Source organism: Peromyscus eremicus, chromosome 20 (genome assembly GCF_949786415.1).
Source record: "Peromyscus eremicus chromosome 20, PerEre_H2_v1, whole genome shotgun sequence".
NCBI classification, from domain to species: domain Eukaryota; kingdom Metazoa; phylum Chordata; class Mammalia; order Rodentia; family Cricetidae; genus Peromyscus; species Peromyscus eremicus.
In genome coordinates this window covers 1812098-1833376 of record NC_081436.1, presented here as the reverse complement: position 1 = coordinate 1833376, position 21279 = coordinate 1812098, and the positions used below count along the sequence as shown (strand labels likewise).

Below are 21279 nucleotides of genomic sequence, written 5' to 3'. Positions count from 1 at the left end.
GTGTTGTCTTTAGGATTTTTAACTGCAGAGAGACATTTGATTGTAAAGGCTACTCAGTTAAGCTGGGTGGTGGTGGTGCACGCTTGTAATCCCAGCATTTGGAAGGCAGAGCCAGGCGAATCTTTGTGAGTTCGAGGCCAGCCTGGTCTGCAGAGTGAGATCCAGGAAAGGTGCAAAGCTACACAGAGAAACCTTGTGTCAAAAAAACAAAACAAAGCAAGAAGAAAAAAGGCTACTCAGTTAAACCAATATGTATATTTTAAAGGTACCTTGACTTCAAAATTTGGATCTAAGTATGTGTTGCTTTAGAAAGGAGACTCTGCTTTTGTTTCCACAGGAGGCAAGAGGCTATGGATTTGTTCCAGATTAAGATACATCAGGTTTGACCAGCCAAGACCCCTGAAAGGTCTCTGATGACACCATAGCCCAGATGATCCAACATCCAGAACCATTTCAAGGCAACTGGCTCAGACAATGCAGCCTCACAGACCATAATTCTTAATTTTCTCAGGATCCTTATAAGAATACAGTGCCCTTTATCAGCAGGAAGTAGCCTAGAAAACTACACCCACATTCCCAAAAAAATGGATTATAGATGTTTGTCTTTGTTTCGGTTGTTGGTTACAAATTGTTATTGGTCATAGTCAATCTCTTTCTTTAAAAAAAATGAGGATATTATATAGAAATATAGGGTATAGATATGATAAGATAAAAGGGTAGATTATTGAATCTACTTTTAAAGAATAATACCTTGTTTAAAATGTTTTACATTGCTGTGGATTTTAGTTTCTTGATAAAAATTTAAAGTTAATTTTGTTATACTGTATGTGTATTTCTACTCTTGTTTAAGGTATTATGTTTGTGAAGCTCATTTAAATTATAATGTATCATTAAGAAATACAGATTAATAGTTAATAATCTATGACAGTCAAAGTTATAGTCATGTTAGTTTAGTTTTCTAGGTATACATAGGTATAATTCAGTTAGGTAGGTAATCTTCAAATACTTCAAAGACCTACAGAATATGGCATTTAAAATGTTTTAAAAACTTAGACTTTTCTGGACAATGAGACACGTCTGCTCCTGGCAGCACCAATCACTTCAAGGAAGATGATGGGCACCAAAGATACTTCGTATGGAGTTCATCTTCTTCATGGCAAAAGTTAGCCATTTGGGCAAGAAACTGCTCTTGCCTGGACTGCTTGACAAAATGTTGTATCGATTGGACATGCAGGACCCATAGGAAGGTGACCACTGAACTTTGCAAGGCGAGATGGTCCTTCAGGTTCCTGCTTCGCAAGAGGAAACTTCCAGACATTATACAGGACACAGGAAAAAGTGACTGAGAGACTAGGCCTATAGGCTGAAGATGGATGCCCCAACATTGCAGAGGAACTTTGGGTGACTGTCCAGGCTGCCAGCTGTCTCTGTCATTCTAGATTTTTGGAAGTTGCTTGCAATGCTCTTCCTGTTTACTTAGGTAATATTGTATCCTTCTGAGGTCTTTGATGTAGTTGAAGACTAGATAATTATAATTTTCCTTGGTTATGATAAAAGATAAATTAGAGATAAAACTTTAGACTCACAAATATAGGATAGATAGAATATTTTCTTTAATTTTGCCAAATACAAATAGACTAGATATTATAACTGTAATTCTTGCTTGATTACTGTTTTGTTATATGTAATTTTACTGTTAAAGTTAAACCCTTCCTTTTTGATTAGACAGAAAAGGGGAAGTGCTGTGGGATGTTCTGTATGCTGTGAATTTGTTGCTCTGATTGGTTGATAAATAAAATGCTGATTGGCCAGTAGCCAGGCAGGAAGTATAGGCGGGATAAACAGACAAGGAGAATTCTGGGGAGAGGAAGGCTGAGTCAGGAGATGACAGTCCACCATCCAGGGAGCAGCATGTAATAGCACACAGGTAAAGCCACAGAACATGTGGCAACATATAGATTAACAGAAATGGGCTGAGTTTAAGTATAAGAGCTAGTCAGTGGTAGGCCTGAACTAATGGCTGAGCTGTTTTAATTAATATAAGCCTGTGTGTGCTTACTTGGGTTTGAGTAGCTGCAGACTGGGTGGGATACAGAAAAACTTCAGTTACAAGAATATGTTGTTTTAATGTCGAATAGAACAAACTAATGAAGAAAGTTATACATTCAAGAATTCATCTACTATTCTCTCAGGTGGAGATAACGCTTTCCCACGACCGGAAGAGATAGGAGGAGTGGGGATATAGTTGAAATGTTGTGCCTTAGGTTAATCTCAGAATGCTCTAATAATGTCCCCACTCCAACACTCATGCAAATGCATGCACGCACGCACCCATGCACGCACGCACATGTGCACACACACACACACACACACACCCTAAAGATGGTTGCTGTCCTAGGGATCTTTTGGAAAAAGCTCTGGATACAGTTTTCGCTTGTCACTCTGACGTGGTGTTGTTGCTGACATCTAGCAATTGAGATCAGATTGTGCTTGACTTCCAGAGTGTGTGTCACATGCAAATGAAAAGTGCTTTCGCCACTTTTGATGCCCTGAGTTGTTGCGGAAGTAGCTGCTATCTAGAGTAAAGAACGCATTTTCCTTTCATCAGGAAACTTACTGGAGTTTTCCACCTCATTGTAAACTTGTGCCATCAATGATGAAGCTATTCAGAATGGCAACAATACCAATAGAGAGCCCACATTTGCTGCTGGTTGAACAATGATTCTGGATTTGGGCACAACACTGATTCCTTCTCTATTCCAAAGCAACCTGGCCTAAGATCATACATAAGAAAATATGTGGAGTGAGGAAGGGTTCCCAGGTCCCCACCCCTGGCTAGAAGCCATTCACAGCTGATGGCTGCTAGGGAAGAAGAATCAGTTTCCTTCAAAGCAGTGTGGCCATGGTAGGTTGACCACGCCCCCTCACCAGATAACCCCTATAGCTATAAGTATATGCGTGGCACAAATTAGACTTGGTAAGTTTTTTAAAGGTGGGGGACATTGGTGGGGAGAGGCTGGGGGGAGCAGAAGGAGGGATGAGAGGGGGATCTGTGGTTCACATGTAAAATGAATATAAAATTTAAATAAATTAAAAAAGGTGGGGGACATAAGTCGGGCGGGGGAGGAGTGGGGCTGGATCTGTGGAAGGTGAATAGGATTAAAATACTTGAACATATGAAATTCTCAGTGAATTAATAAAAAACTTACTTAAAATATGTGTGTGAGAGTATTACCAACTTTTCCTTTTGTGTCTCCTGTGTACAGCTGGGTCAGTGTAATCATAAAATATCTATGCTTTTCTCATTCTGACGGTGCAGGGTCTTACTTTAATTTTTTGTCATGAGTCAAGAATCGATGAGACTGATACCTTTAGAATCCTGACCCAAGGAAATAACATTTTAACCAGACTTGGTGGCTCTTGTCTGTAATGCCAGTGTTTGGGAGCCTGAAGTAGGAGGATTGCCACCAGCTCAAGGCAAGCCTGGGATATAAAGTAAGTTCCAGGCCAGCCTAGGCTAAAGAGTGAGGCACTGTCTCAAATAACAATAATGATAATACTAATATTCTTTTTCCAAAGAAACTTTTATCGGTATTCATAAAACTAAGATTTTATGCCATTTTGTTGGTGGTGGTGGTTGGTTGGTTGGGTTTTTTTTGTTTATTTGTTTTGTTTTGCTTTGCTTTATATTTATTTGCAGTGCTGAGAATTGAAAATAGGACCTTACACATACTAAGCAAAACTCTGCTATTCAGTTGTATATTCCCAATCCCCAAGCAGAGATAGATAGATAGATAGATAGATAGATAGATAGATAGATAGATAGATAGATAGATAGATGATAGAAAGAAACAAAGAGAGAGAAAGAAAGAAAGCTAGATTGTAGATAGATGATAGATAGATAGATAGATAGATAGATAGATAGATAGACAGACAGATAGATAGATAGATAGATAGATGATAGAAAGAAAGAAAGATAGATAGATGATAGATACATGAGACCACTCCATCTTTATTCTAATGAAGGCTTCTTGAGATTTTAGTTCCTAAAACTCAAGAATATCAAAGGCTCCACTTCCATATCATCTTTTGGCTTTCTTTCTCCCTAAGTGCTAGCAAACAGCTCCTGACTCAGTGAAAACCCACAGGAAGGAGTTGGATGGTGAATTGAGCTAAGCCATATCAGGACGCTAGAGGTGACAGGTCTAGGGAGAGCTGCTGGAAGAACTGTGGTGTTCCCAGGGTCTCCGGGAGGTTGTCTTGGGGCTGATGTAGTGGGAGAGGAGGCAGCTGGTGTGGAAGTAGGGAAGTGGAAACCCAGTCATCTCTGGAGTTAAAGAGCTCAGCTCTGTTAGAGAGGTGACTCTAGACGAGCCATGTAGGGTGGGAAGACTCCAGCCAGCTATAGAAGGAACTGGCCAACAACTAGAACATAGTGACCTTTCAAGGAAAAAGAATGGCCCAGAGATATTCCCATGGCTTCTTCAGTTAGTATTTCTCTCTCCTGAGCCCCTGGGATGTATAACATTGAGGCTACTTCCTCAAATATTATACAAGAAACAGACTAAGGTAGGGATTCTGTCTTTCCAGCTATATGACTCTGAGGGAGACGCTTGGGTCTAGGCCAAGGGAGGAGTTATCTGCAGGTATCTGAAAATTCACACAAAATGCAGAAACCAGGCTGTGCTATATCACCTATGGGTAGAAGCCACAGCCAGGTTCCAAATGGCTTATCAGCTGTGTGACATGCATTCAAATCCCAGTGGGGTGGAGACAGTCAAGCAGGTTTAGGAAAGAAGTCCAAAGCAGCAGAAAGCCTGAGAAAGAACAGCAAGTAGGTGTACACGTTCTCTCTTGATGTACCTAAATATCTTTGGGAGGTTGTTCAAGACACTCAGGACGGTGGGTGCCAGAGAAAGGGGGGAAGGGACAGGAGAATGTTGATCATGCAGCTGCATTTATAGAGTCCCCTCCTGCTGGCTGTGACTGCTTAGAAAAGTAGCAGGTGTCCCATCCGCATTAGGCCACCAAGAGATGACATGTTGCCGCTGACTTCTGATGATGACTTTTGAGGAATCTCACTAGAGACCTCAAAGGTTTTGCCAAACAGCCCTTCGAGAAGCCTGACTCTCACTTCTCGAAGCTTTCTCCACTTGAGCAAGCATTGCCTTTGGAAGTTCTCTGTGGCCCACAAACTAGCTCTTCTTTCCAAGTTATCTGAGGACTCACTCTGTTTTCCAGACACGGGTGACTCTAGTTTACATCTGCAGCCCTAGTAGGAAACAAACCAGAGCAGAGGCAGCTGCTGACCTCCTGCATCGCCACCCCATCCTCTGCCTGTAGCCACTGGTGTCACCAGGCTGGGTACGTGGAGGCCAGCTTCCCCAGCTGCCTCAGTCTCACCCTCTCACCCTGCCCTGCCTACGTCTAGTCTTCCACCAACCCCCCCCCCCGAGATCTGACTGCTTATTGTCTATGAAACACACACAAACACACACACACACACACACACACACACACACACACATATACACACACACACATATATACACACACACAAAATGGGGACACACACACACAAAATGGGGATACACACACACACACACACATATATATACACACACACACACAAAATGGGGATACAGACACACACACACACATATACATAGATAAATAGATAGATACAGACACACAGATACATATTTAAAAGTGGCTCTACCACCTTTAAACTTAGTGTCTACCCTGGTGTCTCTTGATTATACTCCTGCAGTTCCCCCTGTCCGGGAAGCGCCTATCCAGTCCACCCTGAGTGATCTTCTTCTTTCCTTTCCTTTTTTTTTTTAAGGGACAATGGATGTTTTGCAGGCTACTAGCCGCCTCTAGTGCACATTTATCTAGATTCTAAAATTAAATTCAGATACATGTCTATGATTTCTGTGTCATTTTGTTCCTTTCCATCAATTGCCAGTTTAAAATAACCTCTTTTTTTTTGGGGGGGGCGGTTTCGAGACAGGGTTTCTCTGTGTAGTTTTGGTGCCTTTCCTGGATCTCGCTCTGTAGACCAGGCTGGCCTCGAACTCACAGAGATCCGCCTGGCTCTGCCTCCCGAGTGCTGGCATTAAAGGAGTGCGCCACCACGGCCTGGCTTAAAATAACCTTTAGTAATATTTTCTTACTCAAAATGTACACATCATGAGAGTCCGTTGTGCTTAGTGAATTTTCACAAAGTACAAAAACTCATGTGGCTAACACATGTTTTGAGGTCTTTTTAAGCTTTCTATGAAATAGAGACTGTAGGAAAAGTCTATTCCACTCCGATGAGAGGTGCTCTCTAGCCACAGTGTCACCAATGAGGGGTCCCAAAGCTACGGAAGTATGGATCAGATATGACACGTTCTGCCCCACCTCACTCACACCTGAGACTGTCAGGTGAGTCTGCCTGCAGAGGGTCCACACAGCACAGGAAATGGTTGTCTGATCTCCTCTCCCCCCCAGAGAAAGTGTCACCGCGTGAAACCTAGGGTTTTTGCCCGCCAAGATGAGCTTCCTGAGTGCCGAGGATGGTGCCTGTTTGTATTTGTGTCCTCGGTGCTGCATCCAGGCCTAACTCGTACTCAGAAACTCAACTGTGGGGTGGATGGGCTTGCAGAGCGCTTAGCACTCCTTATGTTCCCTGGAGAGTCAGCCAGTGTTCCTCAGACAGGAGCCCAGAGCCACCACCATTGATGCTGCACAAACTGAAATGTCTACTGAGGCAGTCCTTGGTGCTCCTTCTAAAACCCCAGTCTGACCATGTTACTCTCCTCGTCCTCACCTACGGCAGCTGTGTCTATTCACAGCTCTCCCTCGGGCAGATGTCTTTGAGAACCCAGGCACAAGGCTGCTACCCCTCCGTTTCCTGTTCCAGCAGCAGCGAGGCGATCCCTTTTTCTTCCACTGGCCCAGGATGATATAAGCCAATGGGTCCCCAAATTCCATCCAAGAACTTCTGCCCACAGCCCCAGTCCAAGCTCCTTAGGGTCAACAGGGCCCCTTTTGGTTGGGTCTGGGAATCTCTTCAACTTCATTTTTGTCACTAATTTTATACTCTATGCAATTTCACTCTTCCTTCCCTTTGCAAGGATTATTCCCTCTTCCTGGAGTGTCTTTCTCTGCTTTGAATAATTGTCATAACTTTCCCACAAACTCGCAGGCCTCCCTTAAGACCTGCCAACATCACTTTTAATCCCTCATATCCGTGTGCCGTTTTCTGGACCTCGTGTGTCCCTGTCATCGCTTGGGTTGTGGGCATGGTCATGATATGTTTCTATACTCCCTAACCCCCAAGGTTCTAAGATTTCTGGGAGCAAAAACCAAGTTTCACCCAGCAGAGTGTCCCCAACACTTGGTTTTACCCTCTAAACCAGACTGTTTGCACAGGAAATTTTTATTTGGGAAGTCTTGAATGCAGATACCAAATTCCAAACAAGAAACATGCTGAAATATGAAAAATAATAATATAACCCAGTGGCTGGGAAGATGTCTCTCTGGGTGAAGAGCTCGCTGCACAAGTGTGGAGCCTTGAGTTTGGATCTCCAGCATTCACATAAAAGCCAGGCACAGTAACACGTGCCCGTAGGGGAGACAGAAACCAGCAGATCCTCGAAGCTCGTTGGCCGGCCAGCCTAGCCAAAGCGATGAGTTTCAGCTTCTGTAAGAGAGCCTGTCTCAAAAAAAAAAAAAAATAGAGAATGATTAATCAAGGAAGACATCAATGTCAACCTCTGGCCTCCACACACATGCACACTCAGCATGTGCACACACATACACCACCACCACCACATGACAGTGTAACAGAGTCCAAGACATACCAGTTACACTGCAAGAATGTGTGGTGTCCTGGAAAGGGTGGTGTGTAACCATCGTCCCCAGAGGTCAGCTCTTTCTATGCGGACCATAAACCATCCCCTCAAAACCACCCGACCCCCATTACTCTAAATCTACACACACCAAGGTACCTTTTGTGATGAATGCAGGTGTCTTGATAATAAGTGGGGTGGCTCTGGTAGTTTAGTCAGTGAAAACACAGGTTACCTCACAAGCTAATGCGTGCGTGCTCAGTGACACACCCACTCCTTAGACGTTTAGTTCACACAGATCTGTCGTCAGGAGGAGGTTCAACTTTGTACACACTGGTAAAATGGATTCCACTGCTCTACAGTGCTCCCTAGGCCCTGAGCAGAGCGCCACCTTCTTCTCCTTGGCCGTTCCCCTTTTCAGATCATATGTCTTGGGCGTGTATGTGTTCCTGTTGGTGCATGCGTACATGTGTATGTGTGACATGCTTATGGGTGCCGGAGGTCAACACTGTCTTCTTAGGTCATGCTCCACCTCAGGTTTTGAAACAGAATCTCTCACTGAATCTAGAGCTCACCCACTTGGCAAGCTAGCTGGCCACCGAGTTCCAGAGATCCTCCTGTCTCCACACCTCCTCCCCACCCCTCCGCTGGTGCTACAGAGACATGTTGCTGCACCTGGCTTTTATATGGGTACTGGGGATCCATATTCATGCCCTCCTGTTTGTGTGTCAGGTCCTTTACTTAATAACCCAGCTCCCCAGTACCCTCGCTCCTTTTCATATCATCTACTTCTATATGACAGCCACAATTACATGCTGTACTCTCTTGGTGTCTAGAGCAGATACTCTCTTGTCCATTTTACCTAAGAGACAACTGAGACACAGGAGAGCCGAAGAGCTCATTCAAGGGTCTACACACCCTGGAAGCTGTGAGTTATTCTCCACCTGCCCTTAAGTATCAGAGTGGAGTGGACACAGGTGCTGTAAATCAAAGTTCTCATCCTTCCTATCGCTTCATGACCCTTTTTAGACTCTCACATCAGCCCAGGCAGAAAGACACCTGATGAAGATATTTCTTCTGGCTGAACACAAAGCTGGAATGACCTCAAAAGTGGTGGCATGGAAATTTCCACAAGGGAATGCCCGAGCCATGCCAAGTGGCCAGCAGCAGTCAGCATGCTATAGAAAGAAACACTGTGTGCCAGGGTGGTCAGTCTGCAGCATTTATTAAGGAAGAGTTGTATAAAGCGGTGATGGAAGCATCCTGCAAGCAAGATGAGGGCTGTCCCCCTCCAATAAATCAACCAGGAGTGGATCAATTGAGCCAGTTTTGTATGAGAGCTTAAGGAATTTGATTTAGGGCAGGGGCCAGTTGCTACGTGTTTAACAAAAGGATTAACTTCACAGTGTTTTCAAGCACCAACCTAAACAGGTTTTCCAGTGCAGGGGAATAGTTGAGGCTCAAGCCTGCAGGGCAAGCAAGCAGCTGCCTGATGGTCACAGAGCAGTCAGCACACCCTATGGAACCCTGTGTTCCACAGTCAGGACACAGAGAACCTGGAAGAACTTATCCTACAGAAGAGATGAATGAACATACAAGAAGGAGATAGCACCCCACCGCGTGCTATTTACATACTACCCCTGCCCATCTGAACCCTCCTTAATCCTTAGCCCTGGCTGAGCCTGGAGGGAAGACATTTTCTAACTAGAAGCTAAGAAAATTATGTTTAGAAAAGTTAACTGACTTTTTGATGGTTTTTGGAACCATCAGGAAGGTGGTAATTTGTTGGTTCAGTAAGCAATGTTAACAGAGGCTAGCTCATCATCATTGCTGTCACCATTGTCATTAAAAGGGTGCTCTCCGGCCCACAGAATTAACTAATCAGGACTCATGGGGCTCACAGAGACTGGAGTGACCATCAGGGAGCCTGTGTGGGTCTGACCTAGGTCCTCTGCATATATGTTATGGTTGTACAGCTTGGTGTTCTTGTGAAATGCTTAAGAGTGGAAGCAGGAACTATCTCTGACTCTTTTGCATGCTTGGGGACCCTTTTAATCCTGCTGGGTTACCTCATCCAGCCTTGATGAGGGTCTGTGCATAATCTTACTGTAACTTGTGATGCCATATTTGGTTGAGATCCCCGGAAGGCTTGCTCTTTTCTGAAGGGAAACGGAGGAAGGGTGGATCTGGGGGAGAGGGGAGCTGGGGCGGGGGGAGACTGGGCGGAGAGGAGGGAGGGGAAACTGCAGTCAGGATGTAATATATGAGAGAAGAATAAATAAATAGGTAAATTTTAAAAACCAACACAGGGAGAGGCATCCACTCTGGCTGAGCTATAGTTCCTTTTTCCGGCCTCACGATGACTCCCATGAGGAAGATGTAATTTTATATCCCTATGCACAGCTACCAAAACTAAGATCTGTAACTTGTGCATTTTCAACTCTGAGTCCAGATGCCTGTGCTCCAGCTCCTTCACAAGTTTGATCTGTGTGCCTAGAATGTCACTTCTTAGATTAGGCAAAGCTTTGGCTGGTGGTCTGCAAAAGAGGGGAAGTGGGAAGGCTGCTTCTCTGACCCCCATCACCCCTCCAGGTTCTTGACACCCCTCCTCAGGCCACAGCTTATATTTTGACTGCTGGAACTGCCGATCCTTCATCACTGGTGGTTCCATATGAACAGTTTCTTTCCCATCTTCTCAGTGCAGGTCCCCTTCCCAACCTGCTCATTCTAAGAGAGCCTTCTCACATGAATAGAGCCTCTGCTGTGCCCACCTACCGGGACAGAGCATGTGCCCTGGGGTTCCACCCTCATTCAAGTAGCCTGGTCTGCCTCCTTTCTCGGAAGTTCCGGATCCCAACTCCCCCATAAGCCATTTTGGTTGCAGTCTTTCAGTCACATAAGACATTCATTCACCTTCCACCCCATTGTAAACAATGAGACCAAAATGGATTGAGAATTTCAAATGCAGTTTATTGCAGCAAAACAAAGGAATGGGAGAGTTTCAGAGTGCTCCATAAAAGACAAACAACTCGCAAACACCGTATGTACAAAACCAAAGCAGCTGAGCGAGCTGCAGGATACAGGATGCTAAGGGTTGGTCCAGAGCACTGAGTGCTTTGGGCGCAGCAAAGAAGCCCTGGGTCTGACGTCCTCTTTGAAATGTCCTGTAGGTGGTGGCAGTTCTGAGCTGTTACTCGAGCAAAACATAAAGTGGGGTCGTTACCAGGGGACTCAGATTGCTACTAATCTGAAAACTTCTTTGGAAGCAGAGCAGGGGAGGGAAAAGCGCAGAGGAAATAGGCTAAATTGGTGCGACTAACCATAGCTCTTTTCTCCAACAAGGCTGGTGCAATTGATCTTGGTCTTGTCAACCATATTTGGTCGTGATGGAAAGGGAGAGCTAATGGGGTGGTGAGCACCTCTCTATCTGGTCCCTCGGGAGTAACTAGTGGAAACAAACTTCACGCTAGAACTGCCACCAGAGGACTTAACGCCCCCGGAGCTGGATCCTCCGCGGCCTCCTCCAGAGGAACCACCGTAGCTGCCTCCGGAGCTGCCACCGCCCCCTCCAGAGCCACCTCTGTGGCCCCCACTGTTGCTGCCGCCGCCACCACTTCCGGAGCCGCCGCCGTAGCTGCCGCCTCCGGATCCGCCTCCGTAGCTGCCACCTCCGGAGCCGCCGCCGTAGCTGCCGCCTCCGGATCCGCCTCCGTAACTGCCACCTCCGGAACCATATCCGCCGCCACCTCGGCTACTGCTTCCGCTCATGCTGGTGTGGCTGGTGCTCACCGCTGCAGAGAGACTCGGTTACACCCCATCCCTCTCAACTCATCCCACCCAGCAAAGCGCCCTGAGAAACCAGCTTGTACTTACACACGCTCACGTTGGGAGTGCATTCTCCAGACATCCTGCGGGGAAACAAACCAAACTCTTCAGGACACGCACCCTCTCAGCCCCCGCTTCCCTTGGGGAATATCCTAGACTCTCCCCAGTGTTCCCCATGAGAAAGTTGATCCTTAGCCTGGTGCCTCCCAAGCCTGTCGGTTTTCTCAGCCTGAGTCCAAACAAGGCTCTTACAGTTAGCTGGTGGGGCTCAGCTGCTATAAAGGCTATGTCAAAAGATTCAGTCCAGCCACAATAAATTGTTCCATTTCAAATGTAAAAGAGGAATGGGGAGGCAGGCAGGGGACAAGTCAGAAAAATTAGAGTGGAGAGGAAAGGAAAAGAAGAAAGAAAAGAAATTAGGGCTTGTAAACACAAGTCCTTGTTTCCACCCCATGTAGTGATTTTCCCAAACCCAAGACAAATTGCAATCAGAAGGGAATCCCTAAGAAGTGACCGAGCTGAAAGGGACCTTCCTCACCTGATCTCCTCTCCTTCCAGGAGGGTCCTGTATGTGGCAATCTCCATGTCCAGGGCCAGCTTGGTGTTCATCAGCTCCTGGTAGTCGCGGAGCAGTCTGGCGAGTTCCTCCTTGGCTTGTGTCAGGGCATCCTCCAGCTCATTCAGCTTGCTCTGAGCATCTTTGAGAGCGTTCTCGCCACGCTGCTCAGCATCACTGATGTTCTGATGCATTTGTGCGACCTGGGAACAGAGCACAGTGTGTTACATGGTGCTAAAATCCTAAGGTGCTGAAATCTTACCACACGCCAACTTTGAACCTTCTGACTATGTCTCCTCACTCCTCAGCTCCCAAGCCTGCTCTGGTCAGGGGCTAAGCCATTTACTGTGACCATCATTTTTTTTTTCTCTACTAGGTCATTTTCACAAAGTTCCCTTAAGAGTATCCCACATGAGAGCTAAATTCTGAAAGCTGACATAGTCCCCCAAGAGAATGGAGAAGGTAGTGTAGCATTGGTAAGGACTGAAAGACTCAAAATCAGGAAAGGTTTCCCCTGTGGCCAGAAGGTAACCCCATTTTGTTGTAACTGAGGGTACCTGCTTCTTGATAGCATCAATTTCAGATCGAAGTCTCTGGACAACTCGGTTCAGCTCAGAAATCTCCATCTTGGAATTTCTCACACTGTCACCATGTTTACCAGCAGTGACCTGCAGCTCTTCATACTAAAGATGACAGGTTGGCTCAGTTAGACATGGGTAGAAACTGGTGTGCTTGGGCACACAAACACACCAGCAGGCACAGGACACCACACCAGACTTTCTAAAGAACCCGCTAAGCCCACACGTGTTTACCTTGCTCTGGTAAAACGTCTCAGCTTCTGCCTTGCTCCTCTGGCAAATGTCATCATACTGGGCCTTGACTTCGGAGATGATGCCATCCAAGTCCAAAGTGCGGTTGTTGTCCATGGACAGGATGACATTGGTCTCACTGATGTGCGTCTGCATCTGAGACAATTCCTGGAGGACATAACAGTTCAATGACTCTTACAGAATCAAAAACCAGCTCAGAGGGAGAACTCAGGGACTGGAAGGGAGGCACTCTGAAGAGCAGTGGGATCAGGACTCAAGGATCTCCATCGAGGTGTTTGAAATGCAAGTGTTTACCTCATGGTAGAGTGCTGTGAGGAAGTTAATCTCCTGCTGCAGGCTGTCCACCTTGGCCTGGAGGTCTACTTTGTTCATATAAGCCGAATCCACATCCTAGAGGAGCAGAGGTATCATAAAGCCATGTTCTTTCCAGGATGGGCCTCCTTTCTCTAGCCATAAAGGAATTTTCCTAGTAGAAATGGAATTTGGGATCTCCTCCTCTTTTCCCCAGTTAAATCACAGTTCTAGACTGTTCCATCTCCTCATGCCATAGAAAGCCTGCTTGACTTGCTGAGAACTTGGGCTAACAACATGGTTCCTCTCTGCCATGGCCCTTATATCTATTGTTTCACAGGTGAGTTCCACCCCACAGAACTGGCTCACCTTCTTGATGGTCACGAATTCATTCTCTGCATTGGTCCTCTTGTTGATCTCATCCTCATACCTGCAGGAAAGCAGAGTTGACCGGGCAGTTAAAGGAGGTTGAGGCCTGAAGCTCAGTGTTCTGGGTTAAAGGAGTCACTGCCCATTACTGCCTCCCTTCACAAGCAATGTCAGCTTCTGAGCACTCAAACCATTAAACTATCCATCTTCTGAGAAGATGAAGAGCTTGGTTGTGGTTGTTGTTTTAACGCCCAGTTGATTTGCCCCTAACTGAGGGAAAGCCATTGTTACATAAGTCATATTCCCAGCATATCGCTTTCCAGAAATCTCTCCACAGCCTGCTTACGCCCAACGAGGCTCCCTTACTTGTTCCTGTAGTCTTCCACCATGTCTTGCATGTTCTTCAGTTCCGAATCCATCCGTGATTGGTCGCTCTTCAGCTGGTCTACGTGCTTTCTGAGGTTGCCAATATATGACTCAAAGTAGGGATCTAAATTGTGGGTCCGGGTGGAGGTGTCCACCTGCTGCAGCAGCTCCCACTTGGTTTGCAGCACCTGGTTCTGTTGCTCCAGGAAGCGCACCTAGGAACAGAAGACCTGTTACCCCAAGTGCAGGAATGGGGTCTGTTTGGCCACTGAGCAAGACCAGGGCTTCATTGAAAAAGAATTTCAAGTCCCATTTGACAGCAAGAGACTTAGGGAGAAGCTGATTGAGGTGACATCAGTCTCAGAGCAAAAGCCAACCCACGGGTTAATCCAGAGAAGCCCTGGAAGAAGGTAGCTGTATATAGTCCAGCACACATAAAGTTACAGGAATGATGCTTTGAAATGGAAATGTGATACTTAAGAAGTTTGCCTTCCAACTGTTTTTAGACAGATACTTACATCACTGGGATATATACATTGTTCAAAGGTATGTTAGGAATATACCAAATTGGATTTGAAGTTTATTGTAGCTAAATTTATATTGACATTATTGATAAATTAACAGAAAAGTCAAACATGGCTCATGTTTTTCTAGACCTGAACATTGGAGTATGTGTATTTTTAAAATCTCCGTCCTAATCCAATACTCATGGGGAAATGCCAGGGATTAGCAATCCCTCTGACAGCACAAGACATCTGGTGCCAACCTACTCCATCTTTTCTGCTACTTCACAGGGCACCCTTCATGGCCAGGAAGACTCTTAGGGGTTTCTTATTTGCACCCTAGAAAATTCCCACTAGCCCCATGTCTATATAATCTTCAGTCAACAGATGTGAGTTCAAGTTCTTAGTTCAAGAGCTCAACAAAAATGCAACAGGATGTCAAACACATCCATCTTCAGGTTCCCTTTGTCCAATTAGCATCACTCCTGAGCACATGTCCCAGAATTCCATTCCACATGTCCTTTCCATCATTAAATGCAGACACACAATGCCAAGTCTACCCCATCTTGATGCTCAGTCTCACAACCTCGGAGCAGCTAGCTCTCCCTGAACTCCAAGCAGGTGAACTCACCTTGTCGATGAAAGAGGCGAATTTGTTGTTGAGGGTCTTGATCTGCTCTCTCTCCTGAGACTTCACTTTTTGAATCTCAGGGTCAACCTCCACATTGAGTGGCTGCAGGAGGCTCTGGTTGATAGTGACTTCCTGGATGCCACCAGGGGGGCAGACAGGCCCCATACCACCCCCAAATCTACTGCCCCCATATCCTCCACCACCAAAACCACCTCCACTGCCAAAACCACCACCACCAAAACCACCGCCACCAAAACCACCTCCACTGCCAAAACCACCACCCCCAAAGCTACCACCACCGAAGCTGCCACCACCGAAGCCACCACCCATGCCACCACCCATGCCACTACAATGTCCACCTCCAGCCACACTCATGGAGATGCTCCTGCCACCCCCAAGGTTAATAAGACTTTTACTTCCAAAGCCACTACCAGAGCCCCCACTCCCACAGAAGCCTCCTGAAAACCTCCCACCGCCGCCGCCGCCTCCTCCACTGCGGCGCACAGAGCTGCTGGAGGATTTACGGTGGAAGCTGACCAGGCCTGCAGAGCCGGAGCTGAAGCCCCTGCCGCCCCCGACCCGGCATATGGACCTAGAGCTACACTGTCGACTCATGCTGGCTTAGAGGAAGAGCAAAGACAGAAAGGAGAAGGAAGGAGCTGAGAACTCCTCTGCCTTGTGCCCAGCACCAGGCCCTTTTATACTGGGAGGAAATTGGGCTTGGTCCTCCGAGTCAGCGGAGATGCAAAGCCTGCAGAGGGTTTGGTTTGCCTGCAGCCATACAAGATTTTTACGAGCCTCAACAATACGATAAACACTACACACCTAGCTCACAGAATGGGCTCTCAAAATTGCTGTGCAGACAAGATTGACTCGTGTGGTAATCACTTTATCTGACAGGATCTCTCTCCAAGTGTGCGTGGCTTTGAGAAACTAGGACCCCACATTGACTCCTTGGTGTTTCTTGGTAGGATTTTGTAATCCCCCGCACAACAGTATGCATGCCCGCACTCAGCCTGCCAGTGTAGGCTGCTTGAGGAGCAGGTGCAGTTCCTCGAGCTTGGATTCCTAAAGGAGCTCTCATTTTCCCCGAGATCGTCCTTTGAAACCCCAGCACTTACCAAATTACACCTCCTGGAACAGAGTAAAGGCTTTGGAAGCTAAAAATCAAATGTCTTCTAAAACAGGCTTTTACAAATGCACTGTACTGATTGATTCAAAGAAGGGCAGCTGCCACCGAGCAGGAGAGACGGGTAGGTGGTCTGGAAGCACCTGAGGGGAACGCTGTGTTCTTCCCTAAGCTTCTTGGTTATTCCTTTTCAAAGATAAACCCAGGGCAAGAAATGGGCAGAAGAGGCCCGCAACTGAAAATAGGTGGTGTGTAAATGCCAGTATAGAATGCTTGTGGAGTGGTGAGATACCTAGGACATGTGGTAAAGCAAAGTGGGGAGGTTGGGGCATGACAGTGGGTTTGGAAGGGACGGCAGTCATGGAAATCTGGCAAACCTGACCTGAGAAGTTCACAATGTTTCTAGAGACAGTGACAATGGCTATTGAAGGCGGGAAGTGGGGGAAAGCAAGTCAGAGGCTGATCATGTGCCAGGAACTGTCTTATGGCTTATATGCAGTAAGTTAATGTTCATAGCAACTTTGAGAAAGATATTAATCCACCCATTTTTAAATGAGAAAAATGAGGCAGGAGGGTTGAAAAGCCTCCCCAAACCTCCATAGGTGGTAAGTGGCCATTTGGAATGTGAACTGAGGGTGCCTAGCTAAATACAGTGTGTAAGATCCTAATTCATGATTTTGTATGTCAGCATGCAACTGAGTTCACATTCTCCTGTGTGCTGTGTGGAAAACTAGACAGCATGAGACGCTGTCCTGCTGTGGAGGGCTCTGAAAGAAAAGTGATTTTATCCTCTGAGTCCTTGGCTCCTGGCACACGGGAAATATTCCTTCAAATCACTGCGAGAAGAGGAGCTTGAAGATGAGGGAGATTCTGCTTCCGTCCAGGTGTCAGTGTAGGCAGTACACATCGTACCAGGCCGGGGCCTTCCTGAAGAGCAGTAGTTGATCGATATTTACAGAACGTAGTGACACCGAGATCTGGAAAGACCTGAAGCTACACCAGTGATCACTTACGAACTTCTTAGAAGCCTGGCATGCTCCCCACCCTCAATGCAAATGGAGGGGAAGACACCTTCTGGAGGAGCCTGCTGCTCGGGCTTCTGGCTCCTTGTAAGTGCATGGGAATTCCCCTCTGTACAAACATGCTCTGAAGGAGAGGGGCATCTGTAAAGACCATCCTCCCCAGTACCAGGCGGCTCTGAACCAGGCATTTTCGCCAACCCTCTGTGCCCTACTATCAAGCTTTCTCTTGTATTGGTGTTTGCCTACCCTCCTCCAAGAAGTACCCAGCCTGTCCTCTGTCCCCCACTCCTCCAGTTCCCACAGCACTGTCTTCTGGAACTCTGTCCTAGTGCCCACGTCCTTAGGCTGTTCACTAACCATCTCTTTAGGGAATGAGTAATCCGTGTCTTGGTAACAATGGGGACTGGAATGGCTTTGGTGTGCTAATGACTATTGCCTAACCATCTTCTGACAGGCAATCAAAATTCTTGTAGTCCAGCATACTCCCTTATGAGACATATCATTCAGCACAATCGATTCCTTCTAGCATTTTGGAGGGGTGTGCATATGTGTCTGCATGCATGTGTATGTGCATATGTGTGCCAGCCAATGACAGATCTTTCCAATGAGCCTGGCTTCCCTAAGCAACCAACAGAGAGAAAACCAGGCAATGGTGACAGTTTATGGCTCTGCAAACACATTCTAGCAGGTGCCCTGAGACAAGGAAAGGCAGAAACTAGAAGGATCAAGAAGACACAAAATCACCCTCAACTTAAGTTCACATGGCTCACACAGGACACATGTTGTTTCCCACCAGAGCCTGGGGAACTATGCCATTGAACTCACTATATGAAGCTGGAAGCTGAGGCCTGAAGAGGCTTAACACTCTCCAGCTAGGACAAGACACATGTGAGACCAGATCCTGGGCTTTCTGCCGACCTTCCTTCCAACATGGAGAAAGCAAGGGGACCTGGGGACCATTCTCATCTGCTCGTGCTCAAGGCTGCACCTGCAGGCCTGCCTACCACAGAAGTGAGAATATGGCCCCAAAGAAGTAGATGGTGGCATCTGTCTAAGTCATAGAGTCAATTATTCGGGATGCTCCAATTTCTGAATCGAACCCCTATTCTCTCTCCACAGCTCATTTTTAACCCCTAAAGGATGAGAACTGCAGGACTGCTAGTGAGCCACAGTTACTTCCTAGGATGTCCTAGGATTCAGGATACCTTAAAAATGCCTGTGAAATAAAAGTGTAAGCCACACACTCAGAAAACACAGACATGAATGAAGAGGAGAAACAGCCCAAACTTCTGCAGGTGCCGAGCACTGGTAGGTGCTGTACCTCATGTAGATGTTACTGAGAGGTACTGGCCCCACTTTAAGAAAAGATAACTTAGGCTCATAGAGGTTGAAATGTGTGCCCTCTGTCACTAGATGGTAACTGGCAAGCCAGGCTTGTCCAGAGCACATGCCTCTTGACCTTGGCCAGCCTGTGACCTGCATCATGTATACCGTCTCTGCTCAATCTCAAGCGGTGACCCCCTTTTCTCTGTCTCTCTTCATTTTCCCAGTCCACTTCTTCTCTTTCTGATGAGGCCTTCCAGTATCCTGGCAATTTGTTCCAAAGCCCATCCCACAGACAGGCTTTAGGCGCGCACACACACACACACACACACACACACACACACACACACACACGCACACACGCGCACACACGCACACACACGCACACACACACACAGTCTCACATCCTGATTAGCTGCTCTAGACTCTCATTTTGATCTACCATACCACTGTAATAACCAACCACTCAGCTTGTCGGTGGTCAGCCCAGACCTCACCTTCTCCAGGGAGGTTTCCTTGATTAATATCATGCTGCCATTCTGTTGGACTGTTTCCCCCCTAAACGAGGTTACTGCCTTAGCTGAGCATATGCTGATGTACTGGCTCTTTTGCAGGTCTGTGTCTGTATGCTTGTTCACCAATACTAATCGTCCACGTCTCAGGGGCTTCTCGGCCCCCTTTATGGGCCCCAGCAATGGAAGAGATAATCCCGACAGCACAAACTGAGAGCATTCCAGAACATCTGCACAGGCCCTTCCCCATCCCCCACCCCGCCACTGCTGCCAAGAGGCAAGCTTTGGGGCACAGCAGGGGCAGGTGTGGTGATGTTTTGAGAGCTTTTTGAGGGATGGGACCTCGAAAAGAATTAAGAGGAACATGCAATGACAAGCCACCCAGCCCTGCGGGACTCTGCCAGGGCTGTGGGAGAAGGAAATTTCAGGGGAGTGGGGAAAGCTGAGGCCTGGGAGGAGAACAGGGGAGTCACAGACAATGGGGAGGCGGGGTGAGATGTTGAAAGCTGACAAATGGCTGAGGAGGGGCCGAGGCTTTTTAATGACAGATGGAAAGGTGCAGAGCAAGGGGCAGATTCATGGAAGGCAGGTGGCAAAGAGGACAGTCCCCAAGAGTCACTGCTGAGCAGTGGAGTAGCCAGCAGAGGCCAGAGAGGAGTGAACCCAAGAGGCCTATGTAGGGGAGAGATAGTGGATGCTGTATCAGTCTGTACTGGGGGTGGGGTGGGGAAGGGGGGTGCTGTCAAACTCCTGATTGCACATTTCTAGCTGAATGACCCTAAGCAGGTCACCAGTCCCCTCTGAGACTAAGTTTCCTCATTTGTAAAATGGGGGGGATAAATCTATCTTCCAAGGAGACTGCAGGGTGTAGACGGTAAGTGGAGAGAAGGAAGCTGGTAGCCCTTGCATTTGGAAGGACCCAAAAGCTGATATAATCACTGGGAACTTTTCTTACAAGCCCCTTTCTGAAAATTGTCAAAATACTAAGGTTTAGGTTCTTGAAACTCCCTAGGACTTGCAAAGACCACGAGTTTGTCACAAGGAAGATAGTGTTGCATCCCATAGAAATGATGCTAGCAGCCAGCGCCTGTAGCAGAAGGGAGGCAGGGTTAAATGCAGGGAACTCTGGCTGAAACCATGGAATGCCTGTTCTGTACTGCGGAGCAAAGGCCCACGGGAGGCAGTAGGCTGGAAGCCAGGCTGCAACTTGGAGCCCCCAAAGGCCTTCCAAGCTTAGCATTGGGACATTTGGAAATAATTGTTCATTCTGGAGAACCTCCCAGTAGCCCAAGTTCCCAGCCCAACCCAGCAACAGAGCAGTGATCAACTTGAAAACATCCAGTTTCCTGAACTGATCGGAAAGATGATAAAAACCAGGGCAGCAAAGCCATAGGAGCAACAGAGAGCTTGCAGAGGGACTGCTGGAGCACCTGGCTCTTTAATTTGAAGATCCTCCTGGGCCAAAGGGCTAGGCAATTGGGTGGCAATCTCAAGACTCCTCCTTAGACTGAGAACTTTCCCAGCCCAGACACGCACATCTCATCCAAGGTCAGATGGAGTTAGAACGGTGGTGAGCCAATGGCTGTTCTTCCTGTTCACCATGTCCTAGATAAAAATCTCTGCAGCTGAGAAGCTGGCAGAATTAAATTTAGATTTCTATTGTGGCCCACCCTGCCACAGACTCCCAGGGGGAGGAGCAGCTGGCAAAGTTCTCCTGGAAGCCACACTAGCTCCTGCCAGTCCATATCTGGCAGATGATGGATGATAGGCCAGCTTTGCTCTCCTTCTGGCTACCTACCTTATGGGAAAGCACTATCTCAGCATTATGGAATACCTCACTGAGCCCCCACCGGGACCTCCTAGATCCTGTCACAGTGACAATGGAAACCACATGAGCTGATACAAGCTAGGCCTTCTGTACAGTTTATAGACTTGCTTGTTATTCTCACTGGGATTGATCTGGGTGTGATGGCATTGGCCCTAGTGAGACTGCTCATTGACCAAGGAACCTTCTCAAGAGTCTTCCGATGGCTCCCAGTGCCAGTCTCCCTAGTTCAAGCCCTAGAGAACTCCCTGTTGCCCAG

The 21279-nt window shown here is 47.1% G+C and overlaps 1 protein-coding gene across 1 annotated transcript; it reads right to left on the bottom strand.

Moving 5' to 3' along the window:
• Positions 1-10834: 10834 nt before the first annotated feature.
• Positions 10835-15824, bottom strand: Krt1 (keratin 1). The gene is made up of 9 exons (XM_059247317.1): positions 15210-15824; positions 14076-14290; positions 13710-13770; positions 13344-13439; positions 13032-13196; positions 12777-12902; positions 12202-12422; positions 11712-11746; positions 10835-11629 (listed from the first exon to the last, which is right to left on the bottom strand). The coding sequence occupies exons 1-9, from the start codon at positions 15822-15824 to the stop codon at positions 11262-11264; spliced, it is 1902 nt and encodes a 633-aa protein (XP_059103300.1). The 3' UTR covers positions 10835-11261.
• Positions 15825-21279: the final 5455 nt, after the last annotated feature.

Bases quoted from the DNA above. Each gene is read 5' to 3' on its own strand.
- Krt1 (XM_059247317.1), bottom strand. From the start codon at position 15,824: ATGAGTCGACAGTGTAGCTCTAGGTCCATATGCCGGGTCGGGGGCGGC. The intron at 13,440-13,709 runs GTGAGCCAGTTC...CTGCTCCTCTAG, and splicing joins AATTCGTGACCATCAAGAAG to GATGTGGATTCGGCTTATAT. The intron at 12,423-12,776 runs GTACCCTCAGTT...CTCTGTTCCCAG, and splicing joins TTGATGCTATCAAGAAGCAG to GTCGCACAAATGCATCAGAA.